The 22,560-nt window shown below is 38.1% G+C and overlaps 1 protein-coding gene across 1 annotated transcript in view; it reads right to left on the reverse strand.

Annotated features, from left to right (window-relative positions):
• Positions 1-22,560, reverse strand: part of Pdss2 (decaprenyl diphosphate synthase subunit 2) — a 207,303-nt gene that overhangs the window by 131,771 nt on the left and 52,972 nt on the right. Inside the window, exon 2 of the mRNA XM_042670331.1 lies at positions 5,373-5,507. Coding sequence (XP_042526265.1) covers positions 5,373-5,507 — 135 coding nt within the window. The remainder of the gene's footprint in view (positions 1-5,372; positions 5,508-22,560) is intronic.

Consider the following 22,560-nt stretch of genomic DNA (forward strand, 5'->3'; position numbering starts at 1 on the left):
CGGTCATGGGGCTTGAACTCTGGACCTGGGAGCTGTCCCTCAGCTCTTCAGCTCAATGCTAGCACTCTACCACTTGATCCACAGTGCCACTTCTGGCTTTTTCTGTTTATGTAGTGCTGAAGAATTGAACCCATGGCCTCATGCATGTGAGGCTACCTTCCCAGCCCTAGATTTATTTTTGATTGGATTTACATTCAATTTTTTTTAAGTCAGTATTGGTAGAATAACCTATGGTCTTGTTGACAAAAGGCTAAGGTAAATGTTTATAGTGTAGTTTTACAAATGTGGTTCTTTTGCCTATTTTTCAAAATGTAGTGATTACATTTCAGCCTAAATTCTGCCTCTCTTAGCCATTATGTGATAAGTTCTCTATCTATATCTAGAGTACCAGTTATATCTTTAGGCCAAACAAAAGAGATCACCTAGCTCACTTTGGTCTCTTAGGAAATTTACTCAGGTACTATTAACTGATATCAAAGTTAAGTTTATGAGAGAAAAATACCAACAATGTAGTTTGAAGGTGAATTAAAAAGCTTCCAAATCAGTACTTCCCTCAAATGTTAAATAATTCACTGTGGCATTATAGATACAAGCCTCCAGCAAAAGTTACACTTGAATAAATAAGGAAGTAGGAGCCAAATAAATTACTTCAGGAGCAAAGAAATAAATGAATGGTTTCTCAAAGTACTAAATGGCTTTTTCACATTAACAAGTGTATAAAATATCCAAATAAACAAATGACTTACTAGACTAAGTCTGATGAGAAAACAATCTGAGGGGCTGGGAAGGTGGCTCAGTGGTAGAGCGCTTGCCTTGCATGCTCAAGGCCCTGGGTTCGATTCCTCAGCACCACATAAGCAAAAAGAAAAAAGCCGGAAGTGGCGCTGTGGCTCAAGTGGTAGAGCGCTAGCCTTGAGCTGAAGAGCTGAGGGACAGTGCCCAGGCCCAGGGTTCAGGCCCCACGGCCGGACCCAAAAAAAAACAAACAAAAAAAAAAACAAAAAAAAAGAAAACAACCTGAAACTACATGGTGGCATTTTCCCTAAGTGCAAGTGTAAAGACTATACACTTGAATATAAAACCCATTTATGTTATGTTCATAATATATACCTTCTCTTTGGCAATGTTCATCTATGTAGATTGCTCACATTAAAAATGACAATCTAGCCGGGCGCTGGTGGCTCACGCCTGTAATCCTAGCTACTCAGGAGGCTGAGACCTGAGGATCGCGGTTCAAAGCCAGCCTGGGCAGGAGAGACCGTGAGACTCCTATCTCCAATAAACCACCAGAAAACCGGAAGTGGCGCTGTAGCTCAAGTGGTAGAGCGCTCGCCTTGAGCTGAAGAGCTGAGGGACAGTGCCCAGGCCCAGAGTTCAAGCCCCACGACCGACAAAAAAAAAAAAAAATGGCAATCTACCAAATACCTATGGGAAGAATCTGAAGAAATGCAATTGTTTCTTCAAGGCTAGGTAAAAAATTAGAAAGGAACTGAGCTAATAACCATAGTATATCTAGTACATATGGCTACTGACTGAATGGAAGCCATTTTATTTTTATTTTTTATTTTTTTTATTTATTACTTTTTTAACTTTTTTTTTTGTCTTTTTTGGTACTGGGGATCGAACCCAGGACGTTGCACTTGCTAGGCAAGCGCTTTGCCACTGAGCTACATCCCAGCCCTGGTAGCCATTTTAGTTTAGCCAGTTTCGAATAAAAATAAATTGCAGGGCTGGGATGTAGCTCAGTGGCAAAGCGCTTACCTAGCAAGTGCAACATCCTGGGTTCGATCCTCAGTACCAAAAAAACAAAAGATGAAAAAAAAAATAAATTGCAATCACAACTCTATTACTTCCTACCTAGAAAATGTAAGATAAGTCTTAAATTCAATAATGGTGATCTGTTCTATAGAATGAGGACTATTCACTTATGAAGCAAATATCAAACATCTCTCATGTGTCTAGTAGTACTTTCCAGTGATTATTAAAGATTATATATATATATATGTATGTATGTATGTAGTTCTCCAAATGTACAAACAGGTAACTAATGAATAAGATAAAGTCAAGACCAGCAGGTTGAAAATTAATGGAATTCCTAACAGGAAACTGAGGTGCTATACGGTCCATTTGTTTCTCTGGGTCTAATGGGTTATTAACATTCACTCTAGATCTTTGGATACTCTTTCTAGTAGTCTAAATTGAACCTAGCTAAGAGTTTTCTACAAAATTTATAAGGTAAAGTTCAGAGGTCTAATTCAATTAAAGATTTTCCAAGTTGCCTTCTACTTATATGTTTTTCAAGACTATTTTTTTTTGTTGGTCGTAGGGGCTTGAACTCTGGGCCTGAGCATGCCATCAGCTCTTCAGCTCAAAGTGAGAGTTCTACCTCTTGAGCCACTGCACTCTTCCCGTTTTCTGGTGATTAATTGGAGATAAGAGTGTCACGGACTTTCCTGCCCAGGCTGGCTTTGAACCATGATCCTCAGATCTCAGCCTTTTGAGTAGCTAGGATTACAGGCATGAGCCACTGGCACCCATGCTTAGGACATCTTTATAAGATTTTCTTTTGGCAAACTAACTTAATAGCTAATTTAATCTAAAGTGAAATAAATTCTTTTTTTTTTTTGGTCCAGTTGTGGGGCCTGAACTCTGGGCCTGGGCGCTGTCCTTCAGCTCTTCAGCTCAAGGCTAGTGCTCTACCACTTGAGCTACAGCGCCACTTCTGGCTTTTTTTCTTATGTGGTGCTGAGGAATCGAACCCAGGGCCTCAGGCATGCAAGGCAAGCGCTCTACCACTGAGCCACCTTCCCAGCCCTAAAGTGAAATAAATTCTTGAAAAATAGAAAGATGAAATAAAACAAGGAGACTTGGAAGAAAGAAGAGATCTATGTTACAGCTTTGTTTCCCTATTTGCTAACTGTATTACCTGAAAAAGACTGAAAGTTTTGTAATCTGTTTTCTCAAGAGTAAAGTAAGTACAACTCCTACCTATTGATCAAATGACCTGTCATAAAAATGATTAGTACCTAAAAGCCTAAAATAATATGTTATTTCAGAGTGATTAATAACTGAAAATTATCCCAAAACATCTCTTCTAGTAAAGATACATATATGGATGAATAAATAGTGCAAGATGATATTGGCTGGGGCTGGGAAGGTGGCTCAGTGGTAGAGTGCTTGCCTTGCATGCCTGAGGCCCTGGGTTCGATTCCTCAGCACCACATAAGCAAAAAAAGAAAAAACCCGGAAGTGGCACTGTGGCTCAAGTGGTAGAGCGCTAGCCTTGAGCTGAAGAGCTGAGGGACAGCGCCCAGGCCCAGAGTTCAGGCCTCACGACCGGACCCCCCAAAAAAAAAAAAGATGATATTGGCTGTGCAGTGGTTATTTGACATTATCTTCTTTGCTAGCTTATTAATGAAGAAGGATCACTAAATTTCATAGTTGACAAGCAAAATCTATTTCTTAATACTACTGGATGAATAAATACTTGTGAAAAAGATCTAGGAATAAAAAAAAAAAAAGTCAAAGATCAGGCACGGGTGGCTCATACCTGCAATCCTAGCTAAACAGGAGAGCTGAGGATCTTGGTTTGAAGCCATCCCAGGCAGGAAAGTAAATGAGATTATCTCCAATTAACCACCAAAAAGCTGGAAAAAGAGGTGTGGCTAAAGTGGTGGTGTTCAAGCAGTAGCCTTGAACAACAAGCGAAGGGACAGTACTCAGTCCCTAAATCGAATAAGCTCCAGTACCAGTACACATACACAGAGTCAAAGATGCAGGCAGACATTTTTTGTGCCAGTCTTAGGAGACTGGATGCTATCCTTGAACTTTTGTGCTCAATGTTAGCACTCTACCACTTGAACAACAGCTTCACTTCCTGCCTAGATTGGCTTTCAATCATAATCCTTAGATCTCAGTCTCCTTAGAAGCTAGGATTATAAGCATTAGCTACCAGTACCCAGCCTGAAAACTGATTTTTTAAAAAGTAAATTAACAAGTTTGATTAGTCAGTCATAAATAAAAATTTTTAGAAATGCTTCTTTTCATAAGGAAAACTTCCTTATCATATTTTTGGCTGGTTATAATTTCACATGCCCAAGTCCATCTGCAGATTGCTACTCTCTTAAAGCTATTATCTAATAACAAATGTACTGATATATTGTTGCTATATATCTAAAATACACATATGTGATTATCTTAACAAAACTAAAAACTTTAAGTTCATCTTAAATAAAAACTAGTGATATTTGTTGGGCACTGTCGCTGCACTTTTAAGCTCAAGGTAAGCACTCTACTGTTTGAGCCACAGAACCACTTCTGGTTTTCTGGTGGTTAATTGGAGATAAGAGTCTCATGGACTTTTCTGCCCAGGCTGGCTTAAACCACGATCCTCAGATCTCAGCCTCCTGAGTAGCTAGGATTACAGGCATGAGCCACCAGCGTCTGGCAAAAATGCCTTATCCTAGTAACCAATAGAACCTCTTTGACATAAAAATCTCCAGAAGGAAAAAAAAAAAAAAAAAGAACTGAAGTAACTACTTCTAAAATGGTAGTAATATCAATCTTTATACAACTAGATACCATTTTTATAAGGTTTAAAAATCACAAATTATGAACTAAGTGACACAGTAGGCTGTACAGAAACACAAGCACACCATAAGGGGGTGAAGAATAGTTAGAAATGAATGTATTCTTTACAAATTGAATGGTAAAATTTACCTGAGTATGCATGAAGCTGGTCAAGATTATCAGACTTATTAGGAACTGCAAAAAGTGATTTTTTTTAAAAGCCAACATACATTCATCTGTCTTTGAATCAGAGAAGGACAAAGAGCTAAACAGTGATCTCCATACTGTTCAGAACCAGGTATTGGTGGCTCATGCCTGAAATCTTGGCTATTTGGGAGGTCAAGATCAAGAGATTGTGGTTCAAGGCCAGACTGAGCATACACATTAAAAACTCCTTTTCAACTGGCTGGGTGTGGTGATATGAGAGGCTGAGATCAAGAGAATCACAGTTCCAGGCCAGCCTAGAAAGAAAAAAATCCTCAAGACTCCATCTCAGCAGAAGAAACTGAACAAGGTGGTACATAGCTATCATCCAAGCTATGATGGTAGCCTAGGCCCACGTCAAGGCAAAAAGCAAGAACCTATCTCAAAAATAACCATTGTACAAAAGGTCTAAAAGAAGCAGAGGTGTGACTCAAGTGACAAAACTTGAGTCTTGAGTGGGAAGAGGGCTAGAGAGGTGGTTGAGCAGCATAGTGCTATCTTGCTGTAGTACAAGATCTTGAGTTCAAAGCTCAGAACTGCCAAAAAAGAAAAGAAAATACATTCTAGAGAGCAATGTAAAAAGGTTAATTTCTTCTTACCATGAGTAGATTCCACTAACCATGTCATAGTTATGACATGAATCATCCATGCTGCTGGGCCCCGCTGCTTTGGAAATGAGCAGCACCACCAAGCCTCTCAACTGAAGGTTATGCCGGCTATCATGTACAAGCCCTCTGCCAACAAGTAAAGAAAGAAGAGGATTAATATAACTTCACAGAACAAGTCAGGTCAAGTTAAAAAATTGCTACAAGTATGCCCAAACTTCTAAAACTATACAATGGGCTTACTGAAAAGGGTTGAGGAAGCAAAGAGTTAATGTGAGGGATCTAACACATTCAAGAAACAATTAGAGAAACTGATGGTTGGATTTTATTTTTTAAATTAGGATACAAAGGGGTTTCAAAATGACATTTCATACATGCATATAATGTATTTTAACCAAACTCATCCCCTCGTATACTATTTCTTATTCCTCTCTTTCATATCTCTTCTTTTTAAACAGTAGGTTTCATTATGCTATTTTCACACTTACATATATTCTGATTATATTCACCCCCATATCTCTTTTCCTCTGTCTTTCTCCTAGTAGTGCTCCCAAGTAGTCTCTCTTTTACAACCTTTGTGCTGGTTTTATCACTTATTTTATTAGCATAAATTCATTATAGAAAGGCTTACATACATACATATGATGTACTTTGATCAAATTTACTCCATCAAATCCAAATGAGTTTTAAATGCATTTACATAAGCAAAAATGAGCAAGGTATGATGGCTTTTGTCTGTAAATCCTAGCTACTCAGGAGGCTGAGAACAGGCAGAAAAGTTTGTGAGACTCCATTTCAACCCAATGTGATGATGTCCACCTGTATAAATAGAAGGACCCCAGTCTAGGCTGGTCTGCAAATAAACATATTGAAAAATAATAAGAGCAAGATAGCTGGGGATATGGCTCAAGAATACCTGTCTAGAGTATGGAGGTTCCTCAAAAGACTACACATAGAACTCCCCTATGACCCAGCAATCCCACTTTTGGGCATTTACCCAAATGTTTACAAACAAGACCACACTAAAGCTACCAGCACAACTATGTTTATTGCAGCATTATTTACCATAGCTAAGATATGGAACCAACCCAGATGCCCCTCAGTAGACGAATGGATCAAGAAAATGTGGAATATATACACAATGGAATTCTATGCCTCCATCAGAAAGAATGACATTGCCCCATTTGTTAGGAAATGGAAAGGCTTGGAAAAAATTATATTAAGTGAAGTAAGCCAGGCCCAAAGAAACATAGGTCCCATGGTTTCCCTTATATGCAATATCTAGTATATGTATGAGTCAAGCGGAAAAGGTCAGATAATGTGATGTTAGGAATACGATCCCTTAAATATGTATTTTAATGTTTTTTTTTCTTTCATGCATGTGTTTCTAACGCATTTATAAGATTATTTCTTTGTTGCTTTGTATGTCCCTCCCCCACAGTGTAACCCCCGCTTTCACTATATTTGATGTCAGTATAACTTGTGGAGGAGATGGGGACAAACAAGTCGTTTAAGTATTCAGGTGGACCTGTTGCAACAATGAGAAGTACAAAATGTCATGTCAAAAACGAGCTTTACAATGTCGGTGTGTGGGGGGCGGGGGAAGGATTGGGTGGGGGGGAGGGGGGAGGCTGGGAAGGGAGGTGAAGGGTAAACAAAGGAGGAGGCTGCAATGCTTGGTAAGAAATGTATGCATTATCCTGCCCATGTAATTGTAACCCCTCTGTACAGTATGCTCTCAAATAAAATAAAATAAAATTAAAAAAAAAAAGAATACCTGCCTAGCAACTGTGAAGAACTGAGTTCAAATATCAGTACTACATAAAAAGGGAGAAATGAAGGAAGAAGAAAGAAAGCAGACAGAAAAGGAAAACATTATCATACTAGGCTTTAATTTGAACGTCATTATTTCTTTTGTAATGAGGATTGAACTTTTCTGACTTCTTTATAACTAAGACAAAGTACATGCTAAATCCAAATTAGAAGAGTAAACTAATCTTTATACCCAGATATAACTATGCCTGAAAAATTCTTTTGTCATTCACAAGTGCTACGACATAGATACTGACATCTCTTTGAGTGAATGAGTAACAATATCTGTTTTCCACAGTCATCATTTGAAAGAAACAACACTGGTAAAAGTATGAAACACAGAGGAAGCACATGGTACTTACATTCCATGTGTTCCTTTTGTTTTTATTTTTTCTTAATTGCTTTCTCCTACTCCCTTTCTACTATCTCAGAACAAGCATTCATATCTATTTATTCATCCATCCTGCTATATGGTTTGCTTTTCTACCTCCCTAAATAACAAAAGTTACAAAATTTTTCCTTATCAGTCCTTATCATTGAAACACTTGCCTCTTTCAGAATGAATTAATGAAAAGTCAGGAAAATAATCTGTAATAGAGTAGTTGAGAAAAAATAAAGACAGCATTCAGAAGAAAGAACACTCCTTCTAACCATTAACATTCACTAAGACAGGAGTTAACAGCCTGGAGGACAGATTAAAATGAGCAAATTAAACAATTATTTCTGAAACAGTTCTTTAAAGTCACTTCATTAACACCCTTAAAAACAGTACTAAGATCAACTGCTAATGCCTAAAGCAGAAAAATCAGTTCACCAAGAAAGAAGAATAAATTTTGCTTCTGAGCACACATTCTTCGGGATATGAATTTACAGGAACCGTATGTTTCATATAGACCAGGTCAGACTTAACCTGGAACACTTTTGATATATTATCAGTGCCTCTCTTAAGGAGGGACACTGCTAAGACAGAGGATATTGAGACGTTGGTATAATCATCTACAAGTTGCAAAAGCTTCAAATATTCCACAGTACCAAAAAAAAAATAGAAATCTGAAACATTCCTGTTCCTAAGCATTTTAGATAAATGATCATCAAACTAGACTCCATATGTGTGGATAATATCTTGAAGAATGATGAAGTTGATATTCTCAAATTTATTCAGTTAGAAATGTTTGTTAATGCTTATCTTCTGTCAGACATAGTGCTCAATAGTGGTGGAGGACATGGTGATAAACTCTAGTGAAGTATGACTTCCCTTCTTGTAGGTTAATAATATGGATTTTAAAAAATCATAAAATGCTGTTATATAGTTTGCATGAGGGATGAACAAGAACTGTACAAAGGAGTACAAAGAGACAGCCACTAATATAACCCACTGAGGATTTAAAGAAATCTCTGTGAGATTGTTTTAAACAATGGGGAAAAAGTAGCCAGGGTAGTTGGGACTAGGGGTATAAGTGTTCTGAAGAGAGAAACAATGTATGACAGTTTGAAGGAAAGAGGAGGACAGAGCTGTTCTAGAACCAATATGGCAGGTACATGGTCTGAGGATGGCAGGGACTAGGAAAAATAACAATAAAGAACATTTGTTTGAAAGGCTTCCATATGGCCAGGACAGAAACCTGGTCTGCATTTCTTTAGAGATCAATATAAATGAATAGAAATTATATCAGGTCAGTTTTGGCTCTGCATGGAAAAAATGAAAAACCAGAATAGCCTCTGGAGATGCTGGGGCACTTGTTGCTAGAGATGTTTAAGAAGCTACATAGCTTCTGACTATTCATCAGAAGGCAGGACTATTTGGCATCTAGTGCTTTTACTTTATTCTCTGATTCTGTATGATTTCACTTCATTATATTTAATCACCTAATACTCCGCAATAGGTGTGACAAACATAAAAAAGTCTTTTATTGTCATCAGTGTCATAAATAAAAGCAACTCTTAGTATATTGTAATCTTTACTACTAAAGTTCTATAGAACTATTTTCTTTTTTTTTAATTTTTTTTTTTTTGATGCTAATACTAGGGCTTGAACTCAGGACCTAGCTCCCAGAATTTGTTATTTTTTTTGTTTTAGTTTTCTCAAGGCTAACATTTTACTGCTTGTACCACAGCTCCATTTCTAGCTTTTGCTAGTTATTTTCAAATCAGAATCTACTGGACTTTTTTTTCTTTCTTTTTTTTGGGGGGGTCCAGTCGTGGAGACTGAACTCAGGGCCTGTGTGCTGTCCCTCAGCTCTTCAGCTCAAGACCAGTGCTCTAAAACTTGAGCCACAGTGCCACTTCCAGCTTTTTTTTTCTTTTTGCTTATGTGGTGCTGGGGAATCGAACCCAGGGCCTCATGCATGCAAGGCAAGCACTCTACCACTGAGCCACCTTCCCAGCCCTATAGAATTATTTTCTGATGTAAACAAAAACCTCATCCTTCAATCACTCATTTACTTGATATAAACTGAACACTTTTTCCACACATTAGGCACTGTGCTAATCTCAGATGCAAAGGCAATCAAAACCCATATATAGGACTTGTGAAACATGGAATAAACTGGTAAAAGTGAAATTTTCAGATTTATTACAAAGTTTATTATGGTGATAAAAGCTATAAACTACAAGGAGAGAGATTACCAGAAGGTTATAATAGAGAAAATGATTACTTAGTTGATGCCCAAAGAAAGAATATATGTAAAGAAAGCTGCAGGAAGAGGACAGTGAGGGGAGTTAATCACAGCACAGGAATGAGCATATGCCAGGCCAAGGGTACTGAGTGAAATAAGGCTAGAGGCTCACAGGTTGAACATGCCATGACAGGAGATTTTTCTCATTTGTATCCAAAGAGCAATAGAAAGGTATTAAAAATTGGGTTTATTAAGCATAATCAGACACTTAAAAAATTCCTCTATCATTTTCAAAAAACAACTTGTTGGGCAGAAGTAAGGGAAAGGGGAAAAACTAAATGGGATTGAGGAGCCTAAAAGATTCACCTCCCCTTCTTTCCCCTCCCTTCTCTTTCCTTCCCTTTTTTTTGTGCTGGTCCTAGAATAAAAGTTGGGATAGGGATGAGGTTATTGAAATGAAAAACAAAAAATAACCCAGTATAAGCAGTGACAAGATGGGAGAATGGAAAACAGGCTCAGAAGCTATGGAGCTAACCATCTGGGAAATGTGCAGGAAAGCAAGCCCTGGAAAACAGTCTAAAGGACAAAGGGGCTTGGAACTGAAGTCTAGGGTTTGGACTTTGTTCTGCAGTCATGGAGAGTTTGTTTAGCAAGAGAGTGGCATGATTAAAGCTAAGGATAAAAACTATGATCTCTGTCTAACACTGTTCCTTTGGCAGTAGCATGATGGGTGCAGAGGAAAGGAGAGAGAAGATTAGTTAAGAGAAGCCTCATCCAGCAGCTCAAATGGGAGATAAAGAGACCCTAAATTAGGGAAATGGCAACAGACATGGAGAAAAAATGCTGAATGATAACAGAAACACAGAGCTGAAACAGGCTAGTCTGGCCCAATGACTGCATGAGAGAGAGTGAAGCAAAGGAAAAGTAATGTCTGAATTTAAAATTAAGCTGTTTGCTGAAGATGGTGTTATAGTTAGTAGAGATTGGAAAGAACAGCTAATGGGGATGAGTATGTCCATTTTGGACATGCTGTTTGGAGGCAAGAAGGACTTCCAGATGGAGATGCCCAGGAAGCAGCTGGAAATGCTGTGAGCATGGATTTGGGAAGTAACTTTGTGGAAGTGATGGTTGAACCAGTAAGAATTGATGGATGAGTTTTGGATGAAAAAGAAAAAAAGAAGGGATGGGAAGGGGAAACAAAGGAGGAGGCAACAATGCTTGATAAGAAATGTACTCATTATCTTGCCCATGTAATTGTAACCCTCTGTACAGTATTTTCACAATAAAAAATAAATAAAAATTAAAAAAAAAAGAAAAAGAAAAAAACAAGCAAAGACAAGGGAAGGGATGGGAAGAATAGAGCTGGGAAAGGCAGAGATAAGAAAGGAAGCTGAGGGCTGGGAAGGTGGCTCAGTGGTAGAGAGCTTGCCTTGCAAGCATGAGGCCCTGGGTTCGATTCCTCAGCACCACATAAGCAGAAAAAAAAGAAAAAAAGCTGGAAGTGGCACTGTGGCTCAAGTGGTAGAGCACTAGCCTTGAGCTGAAGAGCTGAGGGACAGCGCCCAGGCTGAGTTCAGGCCCCACGACCAGACCAAAAAAACAAACAAAAAAAAAAAAAAAGAAAGGAAGCTGAGAGTATTGCTCAAGTGGTATAGCATCTGTTTAGCAACAGAAGACCCTGAATTCAAACCTCAGTACTGCCTGAGGTAAGAAGGAAAAAAGAAGCCAGAGTAATGGTGCACTCTAACAATCCTAGAATTCAGAAAGCTGAGGCAGAATTGTGAGTTTAAAGCAGCTACACAGCAAAACGATTTCTAAAAACTAAAGCGGTGGGCAGAGAAAAGGAAAGGAAAAAGGAGAGGGACAGGGGAAAAATACTAAAGTCAGTAGTTACCTCTCCCATTGTAAACTTGTTTAGCACTTAACACACTGAATGATTAAAAAAAATAGCAAGTGATACACACAACTATAACACAATATGAAGCCAAGCATCTGCTGTTTTCTCACAAAACCCACACAAATAACTAATAGTATATCCTTACAAATGAAGAAAATAGGCAAAAACCTTAGAAAAGTGAAATAATATTCGTCACAATTAGTCAATGAGTAAAGGAGTGTCAAAATTTAAACAGTAGTTGGACTTGAAAGCCCAGTCCTGTGTTGAAGCCTTGTTATTTAACTATTGTTCACAGGTTTCCCTCACAAGGCTGTGAGAAACTTGAGAGCACTCGGGTATAGTCATCTTAGGATGTTCTGTACCCAGTAATTGACACAGAAGTGGTCCCAAAAAGTGAAAGAGAGCTGTGAGGAGTAGGCAGTAGGCTTTCCATCTTACACATCACTCCCAAATAGACCAGTTTCTTTATCCAGCTTTCTCATCTTTCCTTGTTTTCCATTTGCCACTCTCAGTCATTCTACTTTGGAGTCCTGAGTCACTCTTCCTATATCACAATGACTTCCTAAAAGTGACAGCTACACACATTCTTAAACACATCCTCAGGTTTGTTATTTTAACTACATTGAACGATCTATTCCTTAAGTTTTAGAAACAAGAAGTGTCTTAGTGCCTTATTGCCTTGTTTCCTCATTTGGGAGAAGTGAACTCATTGCTGCAACAGTACTCTTGAGAGAAAGCTGCCCTCACTGAACAGAGGGTGGAGATACTTCCCAGATGTACAGCAGAGGTGGCATGCAGATCTGGAACATGGGAAGACACTTTTGAGATTTATGCTTAAGAGTTCATAATTCTTATAATAACCAGTGATCTAAATTACAGTCTTTTGATAAGTTCATAGTTCAATATAACACTTACAAGAGATCAGAACCCTTAAGTAGCCTCAAAGTTCCCTCAATGTAAAACTGAATTGGAAAGAACTCTGCTGAGGGGAAGAACTCCTTACACTCCTAAAATCTAGAGGTATGGAGTATATTTTACTAACCTCATTTTCCATATATTCAATCCCAGTAAGTCTATCCAGTAAAATCATAAAAAAGCAGACATCAAGTTCTAACATTCAAGTATGGCGGTGTAAGCCTATAATCTCAGCTACACAGGCGTCGGAGGCAAAAGTGAGATGCTCTCTCTTTTTGGTGACATCATTGGGCTTGAACTCAGGGCATGGGCACTGTTCCTGAGCTTTTGTGCTTAAGGCTAGGCTTTACCACTTTGAGCCACAGCTCCATGTCTGCCTCTCTGGTAGTTAATTGGAGACAGAAATCTCATGGGCTTTTCTGCCCAAGATAGCTTTGAACTGTAATCCTTAGATCTCAGCCACCTGAGTAGCTAGTAATACAGATGTGAGCCACTGTTACCTGGCTTTTGAAACCCTATCTCAAAAAAGTAAAACCCTGATTTTATTTTTAAAAAATATATACACACAACTGAATAAAAAAGATTGACTACAATACGTATAGTTTTTGCCAAAGGACTATAAAACTACTATGATCTTTTCTAATGTTTTTTAGTCTGACTGCAGCCTACTAAATTGACTTTGTGAACCACTAATGTGTTTACAATACTCTTTTGAAAAAAACAGGAATTTGGGGCTGGGAAGGTGGCTCAGTGGTAGAGTGCTTGCCTTGCATGCCTGAGGCCCTGGGTTCGATTCCGCAGCACCACATAAGCAAAATGAAAAAAGCCAGAAGTGGCACTATGGCTCAAGTGGTAGAGCGCTAGCCTTGAGCTGAAGAGCTAAGGGACAACGCCCAGGCCCAGAGTTCAGACCCCATGACCGAACCCCCCCCCCCCCAAAAAAAGAAAAACACAGGAATTTAACATGGAATGTGATATTCGTCAAAAAGAATTGGAAATAGAAAAATAAATAGAAATATCAGTTTGAGGGGAAAAAAATCAGAGAAACGTTGTGTTGCAACAAAGCATAAAAACAATTTCAAGACTGCAGATTCAAATAGTAGAATGTGAGCTGTGAGCAAAAAATGCTGAGAGTACAAGGCTCTGAGTTCGTACCCTGGTACTGGTACCAAAAAAACAAAAATGAACTGAGGATGTAACTCATTGGTAAAGTGACTGCCTACTAAGTAAGAAGCCCTCGCATGGAAAAACAATTAAACAAAAAGATAGAATGGAAGGGGATGGGAATGTAGTCAAGAATTCTTTGTATACTATAAAATTAAGGGAAGGGGTGGGTAAAGGGGATGAGATTATTTAAGGGAGTGACAGATCAAGATGCACTCTATTCATACTCTCCTTTGTTAAATTTACTCCCTTGTACAACTACTTAAAAATAATTTTTTAAAAAGATAGACTATAAATTGGCACCTCTGACTTACACCTACAATCTTAGGCACTTGGGAGGCTGAGAACAGGAGAATATCAGTTGCAGGGCAACTTGCACAGAAAAGTCAGATGCACGTTACTGAAAACAGTGGTATGTGATTTATATCTCACAAGAAGCCGAAAATAGGCAGAACATAGTTCTGACATGTACCTAGTCAGGACAAGTCCCAATCTTAAAAAGTTAACAAGGCCAGGCACCGATGGCTCATGCCTGTAATCCTAGCTACTCAGGAGGCTGAGATATGAGGATCATGGTTCAAAGCCAGCCTGAGCAGGAAAGTCTGTGAGACTCTTATCTCTAATAATCTACTCATAAAAGCCAGAAGTAACACTGTGGCTCAAGTGGTAGAGTGCTAGCCTTGAGCACAAAGAGGCTCATGGATAGCATCCAGGTCCTGAATTAAAGCACCAGGACTGGCAAAAAACAAAACAAAACAAAAAACCTTCATTGGGGTATGCCTTAAGTGGTAGAGTAATTGAGGATTCAATCCCCACCAAAAATATATGTTATGTATATTTTGTACATATAAAAGCTGTGTGAAATTATATATATCATATATACACATATCTCTGAAAGTGGATCCCTACTCTCTTAACCTAGAAAACCTCACAAGAACAACTGAGAAAGTGCTAAGGCCATCAAGGATATGCATATCTGAAAAACTACTAAGTGTCTGAAATATGTCACTTTAAAGAGGCAATGTGTGCCATTCTGGTAATACAATTATGAAGTTGGTAGATATGCTCAAGCCAAACAGAGGGGCTGGACACAGCATCTGTAGCCCCAGAAGATTTCTAAATTTTTGCTACACATGCTTTAAAAGATAGAGAGTAGTGCCAAACCATAGGGTGTAGATGTAGATTCTGTGGTCACTGAATACATATAGGTGAACAAAACATACACATACTCCACTGACTATACTTATAGAGCTCATGGTCCAATTAATATGAGAGCTCCTCTGACCCTGGGAGCTAATACTTATTGAAAAGGAACAAACTGCTCTTAAACTAGAAGAGGAGTATACACTGAAGAAAAGGTACACAGAACAAATAGGGGAGGGTTAGGGTGGAGAACACTCATACAATCAAGCTAGGAATTAATTTAGCATAAAATAAATGCAAATGAAAGTATGTTGGTTGTTGTTATTGGTAAATATTATAGGTAATCCTCACAAGATAGAGCAAATGAATCTAAATATGATTAAAACTAGGAACAATTTTACAAACTATATATAATTTCTCAATTAGGTTCCAAGGTATGTAACTTACCCAAGGACAAAACCTGAGACTAAGTATGGCAAAAGATTAACATTTTAAACATGGGAGTCATTATATAGATACAAAGTATTCTGTGTGATGGAAATATTCTGTTTTAAAAAATGGAAAAAAAAACATGATAAGGAAAACATACTCCAAATGGCATTGAGTGTGACTTATTTTCTAAGGTGCATTCAAGACCATAAGTCTCTTTTTAAGCCAGAAAGAAAAGCACTATATTTTTTAAAAAGCAAAACAGAATTTTGAAAAGACAAAGAAAAAATTCATATTCAATGATCCTCAAAGCCTTATATCAGGTGAGTTTTGGGTCTTCATATTTCACTTTTAATTTTTCTAAGATTTAGACAGGGCCAAAGTTTAAATTGTATTAAGGAAGTGATGTAAAACTATATATAAAATTAGCAATTTGATGACAGAAATATTACTCAGTACAAGAAAAATAACACTCATGAAAAAATTTTAAAGCACTATGATTTGAATGAGACTAAAAATAGTCTGTATATCACAAAATTTTGTATAAAATTAGCAGAAGAATTGGAGGTTAATTTCCATTGACAAAATGAACTAAATTGTATTTTTACTGTTTTATCTATCCTGAGACCAAACTGTCCTAGACTTCAAACAACTTTAGGGCCTGAGGTGACCAGCCTTTAGAATCTGGTAGTTGTAGCAACATTGACATGGCTTGAGGGCCACATACACATCCCACCCAAATTAAATCCCTGAGGGGACAGTAAGGCCAAGGAACTGCCTTACCAAAGCCCTCCAAAAGCTGTAATTAGGCCTGATGGGCATGTGGCAGAAGACAGATGTCTGGAAAAAAAAGAGAAAAGAGAAAGAATAGGGAAGGGAAAGGTAGAGGATATTGAGCAAGGGAGGCAATCAAAACAAGAGTTCTTCAGAAATGGTTATTGATCGCAAAGTAGTTTACTGAAATATGATTGAAATACAAAAGAAGTACACAATAATGTCAGGATCAGTCATGTGTGCAGCTACATTTAGAATTAAACATATGGCTAGATAACTAAGATTTCCTTAGTGGAATAATAACTGAAGATTTATTTTAAACCTAATTGGATGAAATGAGTCTATTTCAAAAGATAAGATTTGGCTATACTGAAAATTCTTAAAATGACCTTATTTCACAGATTTAGAAAATCAATTTAGTGTTAAGGCAAGGGATGGAAAAATGGAGTGTTGGAATATAGGCATCACTGCATTACACAGACACACAAACACACACCCCCACCACTTGAGCAATGACACTGGCTAAGAGCTAATATGCTGTGAATTACACTTCCAACTACCACAATCTGTCTGAACAGAGAATAAATCAAGCAAACATGAAGGTAAGCACTTAGCATTTTTTTCAGCTCATTCTCTTAATTTCAATAGATTGCCACTCAAGAGAACTGCTCTTAGATTAATCTACCATTTTCAATGGTCTTACTTGGTTTTACATGTAGATAGTTTTTAAAAAACAAAATGTCTCAATGCAAATAAATATTTATTCGGCATTTGGAATATCAGTTCTTTTAGCCAATGAAGAGGTTTAATTGTGCAAATTTTAGAATATTTGCACTTGAACAAGCTGGGATAGACATATTACTAAGACTCAAATGCCAAATATAAAAGATATAACAGCAGATGGGAATAAAACCGTAAAAATCAGCAAGTTGGAAAAAAATGATGATATACTTTCTAGAGAAACAGATAATACCTTAAGGGCAAATTAGGGAAAGTAGGAGAAGCAAGAGGATATGTAACAGACTTTAGCAGAAAATGTGTTTAAAAATGATTGGAAAAATAAAATGTAAAACTAAACTACTGTAACTATTTTATGGCTCAGAAGTACAAATGTTTTAGGAAAATTTCATTTATTTTGCCAAAGTCAACACTAATTTAAGGTGTAGGAGACTAAGGCATAAGACTTCAAAGTGATGAGACAGCAGGACTGATTGCTTTATACCTCTTCCACATAAAATAACCACCAGAGAAAAGATCCCATTCTTGGCTAAGTAATCAAAAAAATAATCATCCAATTAACATTCACACCTATAGATATTTTAAATGATAACCAACAGAGGTATTATAGGGGAAATATTACTTCAAAAGGAAGCATCTCTCCAATTATGAGTGTCAACTAAAAATATGATGTTTTAAAACTTCATTCACATGGCATTTAATAAGTAAGATGATGCCTATATTTAATGAAGATACTAGGAATAAATCACATACAAGTTACCCTAGCCAATTTAAGCTCATAAAACAACAATATTTACTCTATTGTAGATGGTCAAAAAACTGGGGAGAAAATCTTTCTCACCAGATTGTCAGTAAGCTGTTTGGGGCAGACTGTCTAATTCACCACAGTGTTCCCTAACTTTCACATGTGTTGTGTCATCTGATCTGACAACTATCTTTAAGATGATAGCTGCTCCCACTTTGTTAAGGATTTCAAAGCTCATAATAGTTTATCTTTCTTCATACCAATTGTTGCTTCAGACATACTACATACTTACAATCTATCATTTATTTTGGTTATTCATGTTCTTGACTACAATGTAAGCATGATACAACATACTTACTTGCCTACAGTTGCTTCTATAGTGCTCAGAATAATACTGGGCACACAAAGACATTCAAAACTTACTTAATGGGGACTGAGAAGGTGGCTCAGTGGTAGAGTACTTGCCTTGCATGCATGAGGCCAAGTTCAATTCCTCAGCACCACATAGGCAGAAAAGGCCAGAATGGCACTATGGCTCAAGTGGTAGAATGCTAGCCTTGAGCTGAAGAGCTTAGGGACGGCACTCAGGCCCCACGACAGACAAAAAACAAAAACAAACAAACAAAAAACCTTGCTTAATGAACTATTAACTTATCCTGCTTAAAAATATTATTCAATAAGCTAGAAACCTGGGCTTCAATTTGGACATCTGCCTTCTTAGTTTATATTCATCAAACTGTAAAGATAATGAGAACAGAAGAATTAAAATACAGAGTAAACAGGAATCATAGTTTAAAATATGGGCTAAACATAGGTGTTATAGGCAAACTGTATGAAAAAAATTTGTTTTTTTCTCCTGAAGGCTTCCTTGAAATGTCTTTTGAGTCTAGACCTGGCACTGAGCAATGGACCAACAGAAGTATGGTGCCCCCGGCCCCACCCCTTTATAGGCAGGCTTACAAAGATTCCAGATGGCTCAGGGTCAGAGGATTGGCAGCTCATTAAACATAGGATATCTCGAATAGACCCCATTCACACCGAGGCCAAGAAAAGTCTGCAGTATAGTGAAAGTGCTGCCAGGTTAAACACAAAAACTTCTTTAGTTTTAGGTTTTTTTGGTGTGTTTTTTGTTGTTGTTGTTGTTTTTAAATAGAAATAGGGGCTGAGGCATGAGTGAGGCCTGGGATTTCAACCCCAGTAATTAATAAGTAAATAAATGAATACATAACCAATATACCTCACAGACTGCAAAGGAAGGCAGTGTCTATCTCCTCACCAAGGAGTATTACCCTGAAATGAGGATTTGCTAAAAATGGGGTTTGTAAAATACAGCACTGTGCCCTATTGTGGTCCCAGACATCTGACCCTCCATAATAGCTTATAAGCACACAATTTTTAGGGAAGAGGTCATGTTTTACGTTATTATTTTCTGAATATCTTAGGTCCTTTTTTAAAACACTATGAAGAATATGGTTTCCTCCACAGAAAGGACTACCAAATTAACAGAAATAATTTATATACATTGCTTTTATTTCCAAGAATATATACAAGTCCACGAGACTCCTCCAGCTACTCAGAAAAAGCAGGAAGTAGCACTGTGGCTCAAGTGGTAGAGCACTAAAGCCTTGAGCACAAAGAGGCTCAGGGACAGTGCCCAAGCCCTGAGTTCAAGCCCCAGGACGAGAAAAAAAAAAAAGGAGAGGGGAGGGGAGAGACTTCTCTGAAGAGGAAGTAAGAATGGCTAATAGACACATGAAGAAATGCTCAACTTCTCTAGTTATAAAAGAAATGCAAATCAAAACAACATTGAGCTTTCACCTCACCCCGGTTAGAATGGCTATAACCAAAAAATCTATTAACAACAGATGCTGGAGGGGATGTGGCAAAAAGGGAACCCTACTGCATTGTTTGTGGGAGTGTAAACTTGTTCAACCACTTTGGAAAGCAGTATGGAGATTCCTCAAAAGACTCCACATAGACCTCCCCTATGACCCATCAACTCCACTTGTAGGCATACTAAACAAGGGCATACTAAAGCTACCAGCACAACAATGTTTTTCACAGCATTATTCGCCATAGCTAAGATATGGAACCAACCCAGATGCCCCTCAGTAGATGAATGAATCAAGAAAATGTGGTGTACACACACACACACACACACACACACACACACACACACACACACACACACACACACACACACACACACAAATGGAATCCTATTCCTCCACCAGAAAGAATGACACTGACCCATTTGTTGGACTTGGAAAAAAATTATATTAAGTGAAGCCAGACCCAAAGAAACATAGGTTCCATGGTTTTCCTTATCTACAATAACTTGTATATATCTAGAACAAGCAGAAGAGGTCAAAAACTATGCACATATGACCATGTAAGCTGATGCTAAGTAAAATGAACACCAAAATAGGGACACAAGAGATTTTATCTTTCTTGCTATTCTTTTTAATGTACTTATAATGTACTATGTGATTTTTTTTTGTTGTTTCTTTATATGTTCTTCCCCCATGGTATAACCTCTATTGTCACTGTATTTGGTTCTGGTGTCCTGTATCTTGTATATACATTTTTCTAATTTAGGGAGGGGAAGGGAAATAACAAAATGCTGAAATAAGGGTACAGGATGACCCACTGTAATAATGAGATGTACAAGACACTGTTGAAAAATAACTTTACAACTTTGGGGGCAGGGGAGGAAGGAGTTGGGGAGGAAAGGGATGGTAGGGGAAAAACAAAGGAGGAGGCAACAATGCTTGATAGGAAATGGACTCATTAGCTTGCTCATGTAACTGTAACCTCTCTGTACAGAATCTTTACCAAAAAAAAAGTTATTGATGGTAACAAAAAACTATTTTTGAGTGCCTATATAGACACAGTTTTGTATAAACAAAATATATGGATATATACAATCATTTTGGATTAGAAAAAATTAGGTCTACATTAGGAAAAAAAAAAAGCCACGTGCTAATGGCTCACATCTGTAACCCTAGCTACTCAGAAGGCTGCAATCAGAGGATAGCAATTTGAAACCAGCCAAGGCGGGAAAGTCCCTAAGACTCTTACCTCCAACTAGCCTCCAGGAAACTGGAAGTGGTGCTGTAGCTCAAAGTGGTAGAGCACTGGCCTTGAACATAAAAAGACCTCAGGGACAGCACTCAGATCCTGAGTTCAAGTCCCATGACCCCAAACACACACACACACACACACACACACACACACACACACACACACACACACACAGAAAAACATGTACTTTTACTTTCTTCTTTCCTAGGAAAGATTTCTAGCAATATCAATTTATTTTACTTAGTTATAACGAGGAAGGTTTGTTTGTCTGTTTGTGTATGTGTGTATGTGCGTGTGCTAGTCTTGGGTCTTGAACTCAAGGTCTGGGCACTGTCCCTGAGCTTTTTGCACAAGTCTAGCTGGCTCTCTACCACTTGAGCCACAGCTCCACGTCCAGGTCTTTTTGGTGGTTAACTGGAAAGAGACTAATGGATTTTCCTGCTCAAGCTGCCTTCAAACCAGGATCCTCAGAACTCAGCTTCCTGGGTATCTAGAATTACCGGCACCAGGCTCACAAAAAAGGTTTTTGGTTTGTTTTTAATTAAAATACCTCTTTTATTTTATTTTATTTTTTTGCTTCAGAGTATTTTTTTAAATATTTACTTACTAAATAGTCAAACAAAGGGTCTCATTTTTACAGGTTTTTAAAAAATAACGTTTATTGAACATGTAAATTTACATATAAAAGCAAAAAACAAAATAGTGCTGCCTGAAGCGGTTCAGCTGGAAATGACTCTTCTAGATTTCCCATGTACATACACCGAGCTTGAGCATGTCACCCCTTCCCATCATTCTCTCCTGCTTTTCTCCATCCCATCCCTATTTTGTTACATATTTCATTTTTTACATAATGTCTCTTGAATATAATGGCTGCATTTGTCCACCCTTCCTCCCTCCATTCATGTACAAGGTCTCCTAATTGTCCCCTCTCCAACATGTTTCAGTTTCCTGATATCATTTTGTTGAATACCTCATTAGTTATTTAAAGGAGTTATGCTGTCAAATTCCCCCTTAAGTATACTTCCTTAAGTCAATTTTATTTGTTGTTTTTTTGCCAGTCGTGGGGCCTGAACTCTAGGCCTGGATGCTATCCCTCAGCTCTTCAGCTCAAGGCTAGAGCTCTACCACTTGAGCCACAGTGCCATTTCTGGATTTTTCTGCTTGTGTGGTGCTGAATCCAGGGCCTCATGCATGAAAGGCAAGCACTCTACCACTGAGCCACCTTCCTAGCCCTCCATTAAGTCAAATTTAAACAAAGTATTGTTAATATCTATGTGCGTGCATGCATGCATGTGCATGTGCGTGTCTGTATGTGTGTTGGTCTCCTGGTACTTGAACTCAGGACCTGGGTGTTGTCCTTGAGCTTTCTATTTGCTCAAAGCTAGCACTCTACCACTTGAGCCACAGCTCCAACTTCCAGCTTTTTTTGTGTGTGTGAATGTATATTTAACAATACCTACACTTTTAGAAGAACCATTCTTTTGAAAGCCAACCATTCCCTTGCTGTAGCTGTTCTCAAATGAGCAAATATGAAAGCAATAACTAAATGCGGTTAGTCATTATAATTACATTAGCACTGCCTTTCCTCCCTAGATATCATGTTGCATTTGTTACCTCTTCAGACTCCTTTCTGTTGTGATGCCAATAAAAGTTTTTCTGGGGCTGGAAAGGTGGCTCAGTGGTAGAGTGCTTGCCTTGCATGCATGAGGCCCTGGGTTCAATTCCTCAGCACCACATAAGCAGAAAAAGCCAGAAGTGGCGCTGTGGCTCAAGTGGTAGAGCGCTCGCCTTGAGCTGAAGAGCTGAGGGACAGCGCCCAGACCCAGTTCAGGCCCCACAACTGACCAAAAAAAAAAAAAAAAAGTT

Source organism: Dipodomys spectabilis, unplaced genomic scaffold (assembly GCF_019054845.1).
Source record: "Dipodomys spectabilis isolate Male_0828 unplaced genomic scaffold, ASM1905484v1 ptg000001l, whole genome shotgun sequence".
In the NCBI taxonomy this organism is placed as follows: Eukaryota; Metazoa; Chordata; class Mammalia; order Rodentia; family Heteromyidae; genus Dipodomys; species Dipodomys spectabilis.